The sequence below is a fragment of the Nicotiana sylvestris genome, chromosome 4, assembly GCF_000393655.2.
Source record: "Nicotiana sylvestris chromosome 4, ASM39365v2, whole genome shotgun sequence".
NCBI lineage: Eukaryota > Viridiplantae > Streptophyta > Magnoliopsida > Solanales > Solanaceae > Nicotiana > Nicotiana sylvestris.
Window position 1 is genome coordinate 67,849,830 of NC_091060.1, and position 17,305 is coordinate 67,867,134.

A 17,305-nucleotide genomic window follows, 5' to 3' on the forward strand; every position below is an offset into this window, starting at 1 on the left:
CAAATGCAGTTTTGCTGGGTCCGGACATATAAATTTCACCCTTCACGATTTTGAGTGGGTTTTCACCATATTTCATTCGAGAGAAAGCTTTGGAGATCTAATTGAAGAGGAATTCAAGAAGGTTTCTTAGAGGTAAGGTCCTTGGTTCCTAAACTCATTGATGATTTTTTAAGGTTGTAAGCTTGAATTATATGTAAAATCAGTAGCAAATTGGAAGTTAGGGCTTGGACATTTGAGACCTAAATCTAGGGATTTGAGGGGTCATTTATGGCTGGATTTTGATGTATTTGATATGTATGAACTCGTGAGAGTGTAAGGATTCTATTTTTCTAATTTTTATCGGAATTCGAAATGTTGGCCCGGGGGTCGGGTTTGGCCAATTTCGGGATTTTTGATGTAAATTGGTTATTTTCGAGTGAGCTTTGTTCCCTTAGAATATTTTGATGGTATAAATCTGTATTTGGTTAGATTTGGAGTATTTGGAGGCCGAATTGAGAGGCAAGGGCATCACGGGCTAGAGTTTGGACCGGATTGAGGTAAATAATGATTGTAAATGTCTATCCCGAGGGTATGAAAACCCGGATTTCACATCATTGTGCTATTTTGAGGTGACGCACACGTTATATGACGAGCGTGGGGTCGTGCACCATTGAGGATTGTGCTTAGTCCGTCCTGTATGACTGTTTAATTGTGTATTTGATTTAAAACTATTTGCTATCATCATGTTTTAGGCTGAATGCCATATTTGGGCCTCGTGCCAACTGTTTTGGACGTTTAGGGGATTTTTACTACTAGTCCTCACTATTTTGACTTCATATGTATATTCAGTCATGTTGTATTATACTGTTTTCATAACTCGGCTATATTTACTCCATTTTGAAATTTCTACTAATATTTTGGGCCGAGCATCATGTTTTACTATTGCCCGGGTGGCATGAGAGATTTCTGACTAAGTGAGGCCGAGGGCCTGTGTTGTGAGGTTATTTGAGGATTGGGCTACGCGCCGCAACAATATTATACTGATTCATGATTTTGAGGCTAACAGCCTGATTTGTTATGCCACAAGGTGGCTTATTATAAGGCCGAGTGCATGTTTGATTATGCCACGAGATGGCTTATTATTGTGCTTGGGCTGTAAGGTGCCCCTCCCGGAGTCTGTACCCCCTAGTGAGCGTAGGTACCCAGTGTGAGTGATATGTTGTAGCCCGAGGGGCTGTTTTTAATATATGTTTACCCGAGGGATGGTTCTTTTTTCATGTTATGCCCGAGGGGATGATTACGAGTGATTATGAGGTAGCTTGAGGGGTTGGTTATGTTGATATTATGCCCGAGGGTCTGTTTATGGTACATGTTTTGCCTGAGAGGTTGTTTATGTTTCCATCATTTATACTCACTGTTTTATCACTCGTTTGAAACTATTGAAAGTTGTTTTAAAAGGTTTTACTGAAACTGAGCTTAATTTACGAATTAAATGATTTCTGTACTATTTTGGAAATGTACTGCATTTGCCATAGTGTTATGACGTGGCTTACGTCTTTTCTTACTGCTTATCTTTCATTTTTTTATTACATACTGAGTTGGCGTACTCACATTACTCCCTGCACCTTGCATGAAGATTTAAGTGTTTCTATACCCGGTAGTGTATGTTGATTGCTCAGTGGCAGAGTCATCAGAGTTAGCAAGGTAGCTGCCCGACGTTCGCAACACTTCTCTTCTCCTTCTTGTCTTCCTTAGACTTTATTTAGTACATTTTTAGACTCTTCGTTATATTGAGACCTTAGTAGATGCTCGTGACTTGTGACACCCCGATGTCGGGCTTGTGTATCTTTTCCGCATTGTTCATTTAGACTTTCATTATGAAATATTTGATTATGTAAAGACTTAAAAATGACTTTTATTTATAAATGGTTAATTCGGGAGTTATGTCGGTTGGCCTAGTTTCACGATAGGCACCATCATGACCGGGCCAATTTTAGGGTCGTGACAAGTTGGTATTAGAGCAAGGTTACATAGGTCTCACGAGTCATGAGAAGGTTTAGTAGAGTCTCGCAGATCGGTACAGAGACGTCTGTACTTATCTTCGGGAGGCTGTAGAACCTTTAGGAAAAACATCACATTCTTAAATTCTTATCGTGTGTCATTGATTCATCTTGAAATGTAACTCTTTGAATTCCTTCCACGCATGCATATGCACGCATGAGTGCTCAGTATCAGATGTGCATCGATGGCTTGTGATTCCTTGATAGAGAGGCAATGTGTGATCTCTGTGTGTGGATATTGGGCCAGTCTGGAGGACTTGAGGTCGGGGTTTGCCTATAGCTTGAGCAATTAGGCATTGATTATGTGAGCATATGCTTTTGGATTTGTATGTCCCATAGCGTCCCTATTAGTGGGAGTGATGACTGGATAGCTATGTGATGAGTATGATATGACTGCAAGATGTGTACATATGATTTGAACGAGACAAGAAGGGTCTGCTTGGGGTAGTAAGAACTATCCAGTGCTTGATTTCCATCGTGATTTGATGTATTGCCCGAGTTGTGGGCATGTTCAAGGACCTTTTCATGTTTCCTAGTTGGGAAGTGAAGTAGATTTCATGTTGTGATACGAGTTCAGACTCAGGAAGATTAAGTGACTGAGTAATGTTTATGATGGTGGAAGGGTATAAAGAGATGTTAGTTTGAGGCGAAGCAGGTGAGTTATCTCCTGCGGAGTGTTCTGAAGTTTGTGTGATCCTTATGCTATTGTTGGAAGATCTCCTTTAACAGTGAAATATATATGTGTTTCAATTTAAATTTGGGGTCGCTTAAGAGAGTGGGCTTGATTGTTACGAGGGTGAACGCAAGATTTGTAGAAGATTTGAAGTAGTAAATGGTCTGTGTTGCACGAGCTTATGAAGGATTGAGTTTAATCTCACTATAGTATTTTGGAAGTGATAAAGTCTATGCATTGATAATTATTGTGTGTTTTGATCTATAGCATTGAGCCAAGCGGGCGAGTCTGCTATAGATTAGTTGATGACACGGTTATGTGCTATGTTGGTTCAAGTTTGAGGCATACTGGTGAATTAGTTATGGCTTACGGAGGTTGAGACCGATGATGGATCAAGTAGATGAAATTTCAATAAAGGTTATGTTATGCTTTATGGGTGCATGAGAATCATGGAATGACTTGAGTTTGTATTGGTGAAGGAAGTACGGTGCATGGAACAGGAAGTTGCTTGGTTTCATTAAGGTGAGGTTACATTCTGCGGTGTTGGAGTGCTAATGGAGCACAGGTCGTCCGGTCCGTTGATCGGTCTAATTGCGAGTTGAGTAGAGTTGATGACTTTTGATAATGGTCCTAGTGGGTTCAAGATTTTACATGTAATAATTGGATATTTTCGAGTTGTATATTTGGCTAGAAACTGAGGTCTGCATTGGAGGGTGTCAAGACTCGTGGTATTTCTATATCATTATGGGATTCTATATATATGAGTATTAAGAAGTTGAAGTTAATGGATTTGGGTTCGCAGGGAATCACTTGAGGGTAGGTATTTTGAATGTGGTGCATATGGGAATATTTAAGAGAGTACCTAGCGGCTTATGAGCCTTTGACAGTGTGATTTTATGCCTGGGTCTCGTGTGGTAAGTCTGGGTTGAGGAATTGTGGCATTATAGTAAGAAGAAGTATCAAGTTGAGGGTAAATCAGAAGGAACTTCGATGGATGGGATAGCTTGGTAGTAGGTCGGATCGGCATAGTAAGGATATGATTAGTTCTTTGGATGCTTACGAGGTAATGAGTTTCTACAGGTGTTTCGCGGCAATGCTCTTGGGTATTAGTGGCCTGCGTAGCTTGGTTGAGTTAGAAGGATTCAGTCCTGACGATTTAGTTTTGTGCAAATGGAATTCGAAGAATTTTTGATGGCTTCCACCATGGTTAGAGATGTATAGTGCAATCTATAGTGATTTTCTTCTAGATGGGATCTAAGTAAAATTCTTGGCTAGTTGAGTAAGTAGTTGCGTATGGCTCGGAAGGGATATGAAGTTCTCATGTTTATCCTAGGATAGTATGGTATATGCGGTATGTTGTGTAGCATTGAGATTTGCATGTGTAAGGTCATGATTCAGTTCTGACAGGAAGGTCATAAAATTCTTATGCAGCACATGCAACTTCAGATGATTAGGGAAATGGTATTACTAATTGGTATGGATTGATGAGGGTATATGTTTCAGAAAAGGGCAATGTGATTGAGTTGATGATACTTCGTCAGTATTGCGGTACTCTCTTGTGGCACAGAAAAATTTTAGGAGTATCTCTTGTGGGATGTTTGGGTATTAGAGGTGTGTTGTATATTCAGACGGTGGAGTTGGGATCGGATATGGTGATTCACGTGCTGTATGGATTTGGAAACTAAGAGTTCTCATAAATAGGTTAGGTCATGGTTGTGGACCGCGTATACCAGTCTTGTGTGGTAACTATTGGAGGTTTGGAGACCCGAGTGGATCCTTGTTGCTTGGTATGCTATAGTGTGGTGTGATATTGGTTATGGACTGGTTGTCTCCATGTCATGTTATTCTGGGCTGTTGCGCTAAGATGGCGATGTTGGCCATGCCGGTAATGCCACGGATTGAGAGGCGAGGTTCGACGGATTATGTTCCTAGTAGGGTGGTTTCCTTTTGAAGACCCAACGGATGGATAGGAAGGGTTGTCTTTCTTATATGGCCTTCGTGATGGATGTTAGTGCAGAGACTTCTACCATTGATTGAGTTCCGTAGTGAGCTTTTTTTTCGGATGTGTTTCCTGCTTCCGGGCATGTCGCCAGACAAGGTTGTTGATCTCGGTATTGATTTGGTGCCTAGCACTGTATCGTATGGCACCGGTGGAGTTAGATGAGTTAAAGGAGTAGTTTCAGGGACTTCTTGATAAGGGGTTCATTGGTAGGCCAATATGGATGTGTGTTCTAACTCGAGTCAGCTTTGTTAAATCCGAGTTGTATTGTTGAGGGATGTGTTGATTCAATTGTTATTGAGTTTATTAGTGATTTGGGGTGTTCTATGAGCTACCTTTCCGTGTTGCGAGGCATTGGGATTTGTTGGTCATAGGCACATGTGGTGCGGTTTTATTGGGGTCTCTCAGTGGAATTCGAGCGGGAGGAGTATTGGGTATTGCTCGGCGGATGGCATATCGGTTGTGTCCTTTTAGATTTGTGTAATGTTATGTCAATTGCTTCGCCGTGATAATGATAATTTGCTTTGGTTCTAGACATCAAATTATGCGTGGTTGTCGATTTTGAGCATAGTGACTTGAGGTGTTTCATGTGGACCAGTGATTGGATAGGGTCGCGTATTGCAGCGAAGTTATGTGGAGGTATGACCCTTTAGGTTAGATTCGTGTGTTCTGTTTCTACGATGTGTGGCGGGTTCCTAGCATTGTGTAATGGTGGTACTGGTGAACTTGATGTATGACTCTCTCATTTGAGTCATTTTCATGATTTTAGTATGTTCGGATTGTTGCTTATTGGTGCATGGATTGCACGAGTTTTGGCTTTAGATTGTATTGATGTGTCATGTCACCAGAGTAGTTGTGTTGGATTAGATGAGATCGTGGGGATCCATAATGAATACAAACAGATTCGGTTTCAGTGTATTGGGAGGATAATGCCGATTTTCGGCTCAGAAATTTGCCATGGTCCTTGCCAAGGGATAAGTAGCTTCATGAATGGTTGGTCTGAAGAATGATTATGATTCTACATGTTTCTTTCATCATTGGCAGTGTTGATACCCAATTTTTCCCTGTATATTTTTATATGCAAAATACTTTCAAAATAACATATGTATACATATATAAGTATGTCCAAATGTTTTATTACTTTTCCTTATTTTTAAATCAATTTATTGCCCTATTTTATCCATAAAACACCCAATAATTATTCCCAAAATTATCATTTTGGTGATTCATTTATTGGATTCTCATATTTATGCTAAAATATAGCTTAGATAATTTTTGCATACTTTTACAAATTTATTTGGTATTTTTAAACTTAATTGCATATAATTGTAATTTTAGCCTCTTTTAGGATTAATTACGTTTATATTCATAAAAATAAGCCTGGTATTTTTAAATAGTTAACTATGTGTTATAAATTATTTTAGTACCCTTAATTTATTTCCAGAAATTAATTTATTATTTTTTATAAATCGAATAAAGAAAATTAGCTATTTAAATGTTAGCGCAATTTCATTTCAATTATAGCCAAATTCTGACCCCAATTAGACCCAATTCAAACCCGATTACCCCGGCCCAAATCCATTCATACCCGACCCCCTAACCCAAGTAAACCAACCCATACCCGGATCCCCACCTAACCTCTTTAATCTCAGTCGTTGATCACTTAGATCAACGGCTCCCGTCCTCCTTTCCTAATTAAACCCAAAAGACCCCCTCCCCTCAAACCCTTTCATTACTCACACTCTGCCACTTATGAATCCCCTTCTCTCTCAATTCTCTCTCAAACCCTAGCCGCTGCCCTCAGCTACAACCCTAAAACCTCCCAAGTTCATGGCTTCCAAGGTCATCGGAGGCCTGTATCCACCTCCAATGGCTTCTACGTGTTCGATTGTTATGGTTTCAAGGCTAGATCTTGAAAGAGCTTTGTCCAAACTTTGGTCGATTTCAGTTTATGGCTGCTCTCCAGTCGTCTCTGACCTTTCTCCGGCCAGCCATGGCTATTCGAGCCAGACACTAGACTCTCCTGCTTAGATCTATGGTTTTCAAAGCCTTTCTCACCACTTGGGGTTCTTCTGAAACCCTAACCTTTAAGGTTCTCTCGGTTTCTCTTAGATCTGTTTCAGATCTTGTCTGCTCTGAACTTTTAAGCATTTTTCTCGAAGTTTCTTTTAAAACTCCGCTTTCAAAACTCCTTATCCTTCTGATTAAGGTTCTGTTAAGTTATTTTGAAACCTTTCTTTGATTTTTGATATGTTTTGCTGTGTTTGCTCCTATTATCCTTCTGCCTGAGTTTGCATGTTAAAACCCCTAATTTCTTTTAACTTTTTATTAAATGAATGATTGTTTTCCTGAGTTTTGTCCGATCTGTCTATTTATCCTCTTTTTAAAACCATTCTATTGTTGAAAATCTTATGGTTTCGGGTCTGAGACTGTTCGTTTAAGTGGAGAAGTTCTTTTCGAAATATCTTGTTCCCTTTGTATGATTCTTCTGATTCTGGGTTTCTATCTTCTCTTTAACTCGCCTATGTTGAAAGCCCTAGTTTTTAGAGGGTTTTTTATTTGGTTTTGTGTATCAGCATAAATGGCCGGTTCTCGTTTTAGAGTTTCTATGATTTTTCGTGACTATCTTGCCTTGATTTGTTTCTACTCAGTTTCTTAGCCTAAAAAAACTTACATTGATTCTACGTGCTTGTGTTCATCTTGACTGTTCGAAACTTGCCTCTTTCTCATCGAATCAGTATAATTTGAATCCAATGTTTGTTAGGTTTGTATGTCGACTCTTGACCGTCTGTGTCTTTATTTATATGCAAAATATCGACACATGACTTTCTCTTTGATTGATTCTGATTCCCCCATTTCTTGGTCTAATTTGAACACTTTTTAGACCTTCGATCCCTGCTTTTCTACTCAATATGATTGATTCCATTAGCTTGGCTGCTTGATTCTTACTGTTTATTTCCCTAATTAGAGTTTTTGGGAACCTAGCCCTAATAGTTTACTCTATGCCTAATATGTTCGAATTATCTCCTTGTCTACACATTGATTTCTTTCCTTATTTGTTACTCATTCTTACCGGTTGAACTGATTCCCTTAAATTAAGGGAGTACTTGTACTGATTTTGGTTCTAATTGGTTTTGAGTTCTATAATTGCTATACAATTATAATTCTTTCCTTATTTTACATAGTTTCGAACTACTATATATACATATTCTCTCATTAACACAAACACACGAACACTTTAGTTCTGAACTCACACTTACACTCAAAACACTCTCTCTTGCTTTATTACTTGTACTGTTGCCTGTTCAGCCGGCTGAAGACAAGCCTATATTTCGAATTCCTGCTACTTTTCTTTACTGCACTTTACTTCTTTGACTGGTATGTTCTAATTAAGTTTTTCAGCACCAACAACAACATGCTTACTTACTAATTTTGCATTCTTGTCTGCCCACTGCTTGTATTTAATTCATCACCATTACTCAGCATGCTGTAATTTCCTTTATCCTGTTTTAAATCAATGTATTATGAATCCCAAATCCCTACCCCAATGTGATTAATACTTATGGTTAGTTTGGGGCATGATAACATTGAACATTACTGAGCATGACCCAAACTTGATCCTCCTAGGATCCTAACCCCCCATGTTTCCCTTATATGTTGTGTGCTCTAGTTGATTTACAAGCATGACAACACTCCCTATTTCAATGCATGCCCAGAATTAACTCTTGCCTAAGTATATAGGCTCCTTGCAATGGATTCCCAATCCCCTGCCCCTTTGTGTGAATTTATCAATTCTATGAAGTGTTAATGATTGACTCTTATCACCATTTCCCTCTACTTTATTCCTTCGGTTCTTAGAACTCAGTTTCTGCACTTCTCACCTTCTTCTTAGACTTATGTTCTGCCCCCCCTCAAGTGAGCCTTGCCTTGGGACCCATGAGTTCCCTCTGAACTTGGACACATGAGGGCTGGCATTTCCACACTGCACGTGTCCCTATTATGGTTCTGAAACTTGGGTGTGAGCACTGCCCGGGGTCCTATTGAGGCCCTTAGGGAACTCTGTCACACTCAAGGCTGAGAAAGGCTTTGGATCGATGGTATTTTGAGTTGGTTTATCTCATAACTCAGAGAGGAAGTCAAGAATCAGGCTTCCTCTGGTTGTAACCTCTTCTTTTACACTTTTCTATTGTAATTCATTATTCGGTTTGTAATAATTTGTAATAAATATTGGGGCTTTGGTTAGTGAAAAGGGTTGTTAAATTATGCATGCTCAAGGGTAGAAAACATGCCTATAGGACTACATTCTCTACTTGTTCAATTCACATTTAGAAGACATGCCTATAGGACTGCTCTAATTCTGCATATTTACACTACATTTAGAAACCATGTCTATAGGACTCGCTTGTTCAATTCACATCTAGATAACATGCCTATAGGGATTATTTGAAATTCTACACATTTGTCACCATTTAGGTATCATGTCTATAAGGGTCTAAAATCAGTAACATATAGAAATCATGCCTATAAGGATTCCCAAGTAAAATTCTAGTTCATTTCTATTCACATTCAATGTTAGATATCATGCCTATAGGGATTAAAATCAGCAATATTAGATACCATCGCTTACAGAATCTGAAACTAGCTCAATTTAAAATCAGTTCGATTCTGAACCAGTTTTAAACAACTTTCCGTCTTTATTTTAACGAAGTTTAGCAAGTATGCCTATAGGATCTCAAACAATTTGTTTTGAGTTAGTATTGTTTTGCCTCATTCTGAATTAAGTAGATATCATGCTTATAGGAGGACCCCGTCTAAACACTCAGGCAAACCTTAAAGTAATAACTGTAAAATTGAATCCGTTTTTTGTTAAATGCTACATCCAGTAGACAGGCCTGATTCGAACTTCTTATCTGAGTTATGTAATAAACTAATCTGCCTCAATAATCAACAACCTCATCTCTATGTGCTTTAATCAGACCCAAAAAGTATGTGCAAGTCATGCTAGTTATGTGTTTTGTTTGAGGAGGTATAGTTGAGCCTTATGTGTTTATATGATTCCCCTTTACTGCGTAGTCTTTTATATGTTTTGTATGTCGCCTTAGTTTTTTATCTTTGAAACTTCAAGTCATCCTAATATCCCTCCCCTTTAGGATTAGTAGTCCTAAGTGCCTCCGGGACTGATAAGAACAGGACGGGTAATAGCATGCAATAGTGTTCGAGACCAATCCGCACTTTAGTACCTTAAACGGGGTGGGAAAGGATAGATATGGATATGACGACCGGTGCGCTAATGCCACGTGTAACCCCTATTTTGAGGAGTGATTACCGGGTATTGCATTGATGTGATCCATATTTTTCTCAAACCTAGGACCCCCTTTCTTTATTTCCCCTTTTTTGGGGCATTGTATCTCATTATTTAAAATCAGCTCTTGTAATTGCTCTTTCAAACTTGGTTTACTTTCCATCCATTGTGTATTGAAATCCCCTTTTTTTAGCCGTATCTGCTTATATGTTAATTGCTCCCCAAATTCACAATAACTGTATGGCCGGGAACCACACTAGCAGATTCTAAGGGGTGCCTAACACCTTCCCCTTGGGATAATTTCAAGCCCTTACCAAACTTAGAATTGAATTTATAGTGGTGTCCTAATGCACCTTAATCATTAGGTGACGACTCTTCAATTGCAAAGCCCAGTTCCCAAACGGAATGAGTTGTCCCACACCAAATGTCCTAAACCCGATTTTGCGAGAAAAAGGGGGGCGCGACAGCATGGTAACTCTACTGGGAATTTTTAGGCTTTTACCATTTTAGACTATTACTGTGAATTTACATATCTTTGTGTGCAATTACTTGTCTAATTCCTTTAAGGATTCAATTCCCTTTTCAACTGCAAAAACTGACTTGTCTTTTTACTTTCTTTTACTACTACTTTAAATTATGAAACTGTTGTATTTTACTACATTCTTAAACGTGCAAATACATGACAACATGTTTGTAATTATTGCATAATAATGTTCAACATCATATACCACTCGAGCCAAACAAATCCTATAGCAACGCTTATAATGAGTGGTTGCGCTCTTCCGATATTATCACCCCCTAAATCCGAAAAAGGCATATTTGCGGTAAAATCAGTCGATCAACGGTGTAGTCGATGGTTTTGTACCTTTCCCCCTTGAGTTGTCCGCTCAAGGGTACTAGTCTAAAACCCCATAGAAACCTTACTATGTTTAAATTGTGCATGCATCATGGTCAAACCTAGCCGGGTTAATTATGTTGTCCACATAATGATCCTTTAAGATAGCATTGTCCAAAGTCCATCGTGTTTCCCTGAACCTAAACGGACACCACCACGTTCTGTGCATTTATTTGGAGAACTAAATGCTTTATGCTAATTGTTGATATTAAATAGTCGAGTCTGGTGGGGGTAAGGGCCTAACCCTTTTGTTTTGCAGAAAATGAGGCACGAGGTCCCTAATTTTGGTATGATTAGCACGCCCCCACTCTTGCTAGACTGGTGGAGGAGTGTTCCATCAAATGACCAAATCAACGAGTGGAGAGAGTGGGCCGCCAAAGCTAGCGAAAATTTGGAATATCTGGAGTACAGTGTACTGGAATTGGAAGGGAAAGTGAGGAAGAGAGTCACCAACTACCAGAACGCCGAGGGAAACGAAGGAGAAAACCAAGCAAAGGCATTTTTACTGGTGAACCTACGCAAACTGGAGGATTTGATCAATGAGAGTATTCAACCAGAGGAAGGTCCTTCTGGGACCAAATAGATAAGAGTTTATCTTTTTGCTTTATCAAATGTAATAACGCCAATGGCCATTAGTGATTTTCATTTCCTGTTTATTTAGTGTCAATTTGGGATTCGTCTTATTTTCTATCAACAAAATGAGTCATTTAGCGTTCTAAGTTCTCCAAATTAATTTGTCATTAGGCCTACCTCGGGCACAAAGAGGTTCCCAAATTATGACACGTTTTACATTCCGCACTATGTGTTTAAATATTGCAACATTTTTTATGATCCTCACTAACTTGTTACCTTTTGTTTTAACTTTATTACTCCCCTCCCCAAAGGTTAGCTCTTGCACTCTAGCAACATCCTCTTATTCCACGAGATTTAGGGGCCCTCCGCCCACTCCTCCTCTTAGTCCTGTCAAAAACAAAAACAAAGGGAAGATGGAAGATTTGAATAATGTTAGAAAAGAGAACTCAACTGAACGGGTAGAGGCTACTCATGGTCACAGTACTCAGGTTTCCAAAGAAAATGCATCCCAACTCGAACAAAAGCTACTGAAATTCCAGGAAGAAGTTGATCAGGTCTGGAATTTGGCAAATTTGTCATTTTCCCTCACCATTACAAATATCAATTTCCCAAACGCTCAGAACCCTACACCTCCACATAATATCCCAAAGCAACAAAACCATCCCTCTCCTCACCACCACTACAACACTTTCCATACCTCAAACAACACCCCGCTGCTCATCCTAGAACCCCAAAACTCCACAAATGACCACTTCCACACCAACCATAACACCCCCATCTATGTGGAGATATGCCACACTCCACTCAACCCATATCAAGCACGCCCGAGTCTGATGATAAAGACTCGCTCATCAAGAACCTGGGTGAAAAACTTAAGAAACTAACTAGCCGAGTTCAAGGCGTTGAAGGAAGTAATGGAATTGAAGGGCTGAACTATGAAGATCTTTGCATACAACCCGATGTCGAACTACCCGAGGGGTACAAACCTCCAAAGTTTGAAATGTTTGAAGGTACAGGGGATCCAAGGGTCCATTTGAGAACTTATTGTGACAAGCTTGTTGGAGTAGGGAAAGACGAGAAAATCCGCATGAAGCAATTCATGAGGAGTTTGAAGGGAGATGCTTTGTTTTGGTACATTAGCCAAGATCCAAAAAAGTGGTCGAACTTGGTAGGCATGGCGTCCGACTTCATGGACAGGTTCAGGTTCAACACAGAGAATGTGCCGGATGTGTTTTACATTCAGAATCTAAAGAAGAAGCCCACAGAAACATTTCACGAGTATGCTACTCGCTGGAGGTCCGAAGCTGCTAAGGTTGGACCTGCCTTAGAGGAGGAACATATGAACAAATATTTTGTTCGGGCTCAAGACCCGCATTATTATGAATGACCAATGTTGATTGAGAGCCATAAATTTTCTGACATTATCATGGTGGGTGAAAGGATCGAAGAGGGCATCAAAAGTGATATGGTTACGAACTTCGAGGCCTTCAAGCTACAAATAAGTCTTTGCAGTCTGGTGGTGTGTCCAAGAAAAGGGACGTAGGAGCCGTAATGGTTGCACAGAGAACCAAATATCCCATCAAATACCAAACCTACCCAATGACTCACTTACATATCAGCCTACCCCAAACTACCAAACACCCTCACCCTCTTACCAAACTCCGTCACCTGCTTATCAATCACCTCCACCTCCCACATATTAGCCTACATCACCCAGATATTCCCAACCCGCACATGTTTACCAAACCTACAATGCTCAACCATACCACTATCAATCCCCTCCTGCATGCCAAAACTTCCCTAGACCTCGACCAAATTTTGACCGCAGGCCTCCGATACAATACACAGCCATTGCTGAACTCATTGACCAGTTGTATGAAAGACTCAAAGCTGCTGGTTACGTCACCCCCATCCCTGCTGCAAACCATGAGAACCCTTCTCAGTGGGTTAACCCAAACAAATCCTGTGCATACCATTCTGGCATGAAGGAACACATAATATCTAGACTTTAATTGACAACAAGATTATTGTGGCAAAGGAACCTGCTCTGAATGTCCCAATAACCCTCTGCTAGACCATAAGGGTGGAGACATTCACATGATTGCGGTAGAGGATGATTGGGATCCCGAGGGATCAATCGGTTTGATCACAAAAGGTGATAACCCAAAGAAACCAACAGTTACTCTTAATCCGATCATGGTCCAGATTAAGCCCTTTGGGGATGCCGAGGTAAATATGTCCGTGCCACTTGAGTTTGAAGAAACGACATCAGCAAAGACACCAGCACCAATTGAGGTCAAATTCGTGTCTCCAGCAAATGCACCCCCACCATTTGAAGTTGCAGTTCTACCACTTAAGGCACATGCTCCGTTTGGAGTAAAGATAGCCACGCCGATCCCAGTGGCGATGTTTACCATGACGCCATACCATACAAAGGATATACCATGGGACTATACAGCCGAGGCAAGGAGGAAGGGCAAGGTTAGGTTCGAGGAAACTATCTCCGCACAGGGTATGATGAGAACTAGTAGGGTCTATACCCCGGAACACCTAGCTGAGTCAAGCAAGCACGCCTCCAATCGGTCACCCATTATTGAGACAGGTCCAGATGATCTTTGGAGAAAGATACAAGCCAGGTAATACTCGGTCATCGACCAATTGAACAAAATACCGGCGCAAATTTTGATCGTTGCTTTGCTACAAAATTCTGAGGCACACAAGAATGCTCTGTTGAAGGTGTTGAGTGAAGCATACGTGCCAAGCAACACCACTAGAGGGGAAATGGACTACATGGTAGGACAGATATTGGAAAGTCGCAAAATTACTTTTCATGAGGATGAGCTGCCGCCTAAAGGGTTGGAACATAACAAAGCACGGCATGTCACTATGCAATACGAGGACTACTTCATCACCAGGATCCTAATTGATGGGAGTTCCAGTCTCAACATTTGTCCAATAGTAACACTCAAGAAATTGGGAAAGGGATTGCTGGAAATAAAGGGTGGAGCCATCAACGTGAAAGCCTTCGACGGTTCTCAAAGGTCCAGCATTGAGGAGATTAGTCTGTGTTTGCAAATGGGGCCAACTTGGTTCGATGTTGATTTCCAAGTGATAGACGTGACAGCATCTTACAATTTGCTGTTGGGACGGCCATGGATTCATGCTACTGGAGCCGTAGCATAAACACTACATCAGGCAGTAAAGTTCGAGTGGAGGCAATAGGATGTGATCATTCACGGCGACGGTAGCCACCTTGTATACAATTGCCAGACTATTCCATCAATCGAGGTGAGAAAGAAGCTACGAGGAAAGACTTACCATCACATTGAACGGGTAAATGCTGTTAACAGAAACAAATTGTGAGATAATAAGATCGAGAACATACTGAATTGGAGTGGGTACGAACCTGGCATAGGGCTCGGGAAGAACCTCCAAGGAATCACTAAGCCCATAAAACTCAAGAAACATGGCACCACTTTCGATTTGGGATATGAGTACACCTGGGAGGAATTCAACAACTGGTCACCACTATGGCACGATCCTTACTATCCGCTGGAGCAGCCAATACCGCATTTGGAGTAGACTTTCCAACCGGCCAATATTATTTATGGGTCAGATGAAGAGGAAGCACTCGCAGCAGTGAAGAACTTGTTCCTAGAAGACAATGACATGGAATGTTGTGTTTTTCTCGAGGATGAGGGGGAGGAAGGTCCTTTTATACAGGCTATAAGCAGAGGAGCACACCTTAATAACTGGACTATCAAGACAACCAAAGCCCGACAAGCCTCGGGGTAGCAAGGATAAAACAAGAATCATGCACTATTTTTATTTATTAAATGATTTTCTTTTCGCATTTTTAATTTCCGCAATAAGATCTCCAATGTTCCAAGTCTGAAAGACGACTTCCCTTTGTCAACTATACACATCCTGATTGACAATTGCACCAAGCATGAGTTGCAGTCATTTGTGGATTGTTTTGTCGGTTATCATCAGATCTGGATGGATGAAGAAGATGCTGAGAAAACGGCTTTCATTACGTCGTGGGGAATGTACTGTTACAAGATGATGTCATTCGACCTGAAGAATGCTGGGGCCACCTACATGAGGGCTATGACCACCATTTTTCACAATATGATACACAAAGAGATAGAGGTGTACGTAGATGATGTTATCATCAGGTCCAAGAAGGCCACTGATCATATGGAAGATTTGAGGAAGTTCTTCAATAAACTGCGAAGGTACAACCTGAAACTGAATCCTACAAAGTGTGCATTCGGGGTTCCTACTGGAAAATAACTTGGGTTTACTCTGAGTCGCCGAGGAATAGAACTTGATCCATCAAAAGTCAAAGATATTCAAGAATTTCCGCCGCCAAAGAATAAGAAGGATGTGATGAGCTTCTTGGGGAGGCTTCCGGTTCATAGCATAATCTATAGTTATCTGTGAGCCAATCTTCAAGATGTTTTCGACATAATGGAATACCTGTCAACACCACCTGTCTTAGTCCTGCCTAAGCCAGGTAGACCCTTATTACTCTACCTTGCAGTATTGAATGTAGCTTTCGGTTGTGTTCTGGGGTAGTATGACGAAACGGGGAGGAAAGAGCAGGCTATTTATTACCTCAGTAAGAAGTTCACCCCGTACGAGGCCCAGCATTCTCTGTTAGAGCGCACCTGCTGTACTTTAACTTGGGTAGCTCAGAAGCTGAGGCACTACTTATGTGCCTATACTACATATCTCATATCAAAGATGGATCCTCTGAAGTACATCTTTCCGAAGCTCATGCCCACTGGAATGTTATCCAAGTGGCAAATCTTGTTGAGTGAATTTGACATTGTCTAAGTAATCCAGAAGGCAATCAAGGGATAGGCACTAGCGGATCACCTTGTTGAGAATCCTGTGGATGGAGAATATGAACCCCTGAAAACGTATTTTCCTGACTAAGAGGTATCGTTCATAGGAGAAGACATTGCAGAATCCTATGACGGTTGAAGAATGTTTTTCGATGGAGCAGCAAATTTCAAAGGAGTTGGCATAAGAGCAGTCCTAGTATCAAAAATCGGTCAACATTATCCGGTGTCTGCCAAACTCAGGTTCCCGTGCACCAACAACATGGCCGAGTACAAAGCCTGCTTCTTAGGGCTCAAGATGGCCATTGACAAGAACATTCAAGAGTTGCTAGTGATCAGATATTCGAACCTACTTATACTCCAGGTCGTAGAAGAATGGGCAATGAAGAACTCCAAGATACTCCCGTATCTGTATCATGTACAGGAATTGAGAAGAGGTTCACAAAGACAGAATTCCAACATGTTCCCAGAGTCCAGAATGAGTTCGCTGATGCATTGGCTACCCTATCATCCATGATACAACATCCAGACAAAAACTTAATTGATCCCATTCAAGTAAAGATCCACGATCATCCAGCTTATTGTGACTACGTCGAAGAAGAAGCAGATGGAAAGCCTTGGTTTCATGATATCAAGGAATATTTGGCAAAAGGTGAATACCCAGAACTTGCAAATCCTACTCAGAAACGCACACTTTGAAGGTTGTCCAACAATTTCTTTCACATCGAAGGAATCCTATATAGAAGGACTCCTGATTTGGGATTACTAAGGTGTGTCGACGCAAAGTAAGCATCCAAGCTACTAGAGGAAATTCACGCTAGGACCTGTGGTCCACATATGAACGGTTTTGTCTTAGCAAAGAAGATACTCCGAACTGGTTACTTTTGGATGACTATGAAGACGGACTACATCCAGTATGTCCGGAAATGCCATCGCTGCCAGATACATGCAGACATGATAAAGGAACCCCCAAA

The 17,305-nt window shown here is 40.7% G+C and overlaps 1 protein-coding gene across 1 annotated transcript; it reads left to right on the forward strand.

Moving 5' to 3' along the window:
• The first annotated feature begins 16,629 nt into the window (after positions 1–16,629).
• Positions 16,630–17,030, forward strand: LOC138889657 (uncharacterized). Its single transcript, XM_070172990.1, has 2 exons — positions 16,630–16,768; positions 16,861–17,030. The coding sequence occupies exons 1-2, from the start codon at positions 16,630–16,632 to the stop codon at positions 17,028–17,030; spliced, it is 309 nt and encodes a 102-aa protein (XP_070029091.1).
• Positions 17,031–17,305: the final 275 nt, after the last annotated feature.

Coding starts and splice junctions, on each gene's coding strand:
- LOC138889657 (XM_070172990.1), top strand. CDS start 16,630: ATGGCCATTGACAAGAACATTCAAGAGTTGCTAGTGATCAGATATTCG. Junction 16,769..16,860: donor TGTACAGGAATTGAGAAGAG/GTTCACAAAGAC, acceptor TACAACATCCAG/ACAAAAACTTAATTGATCCC.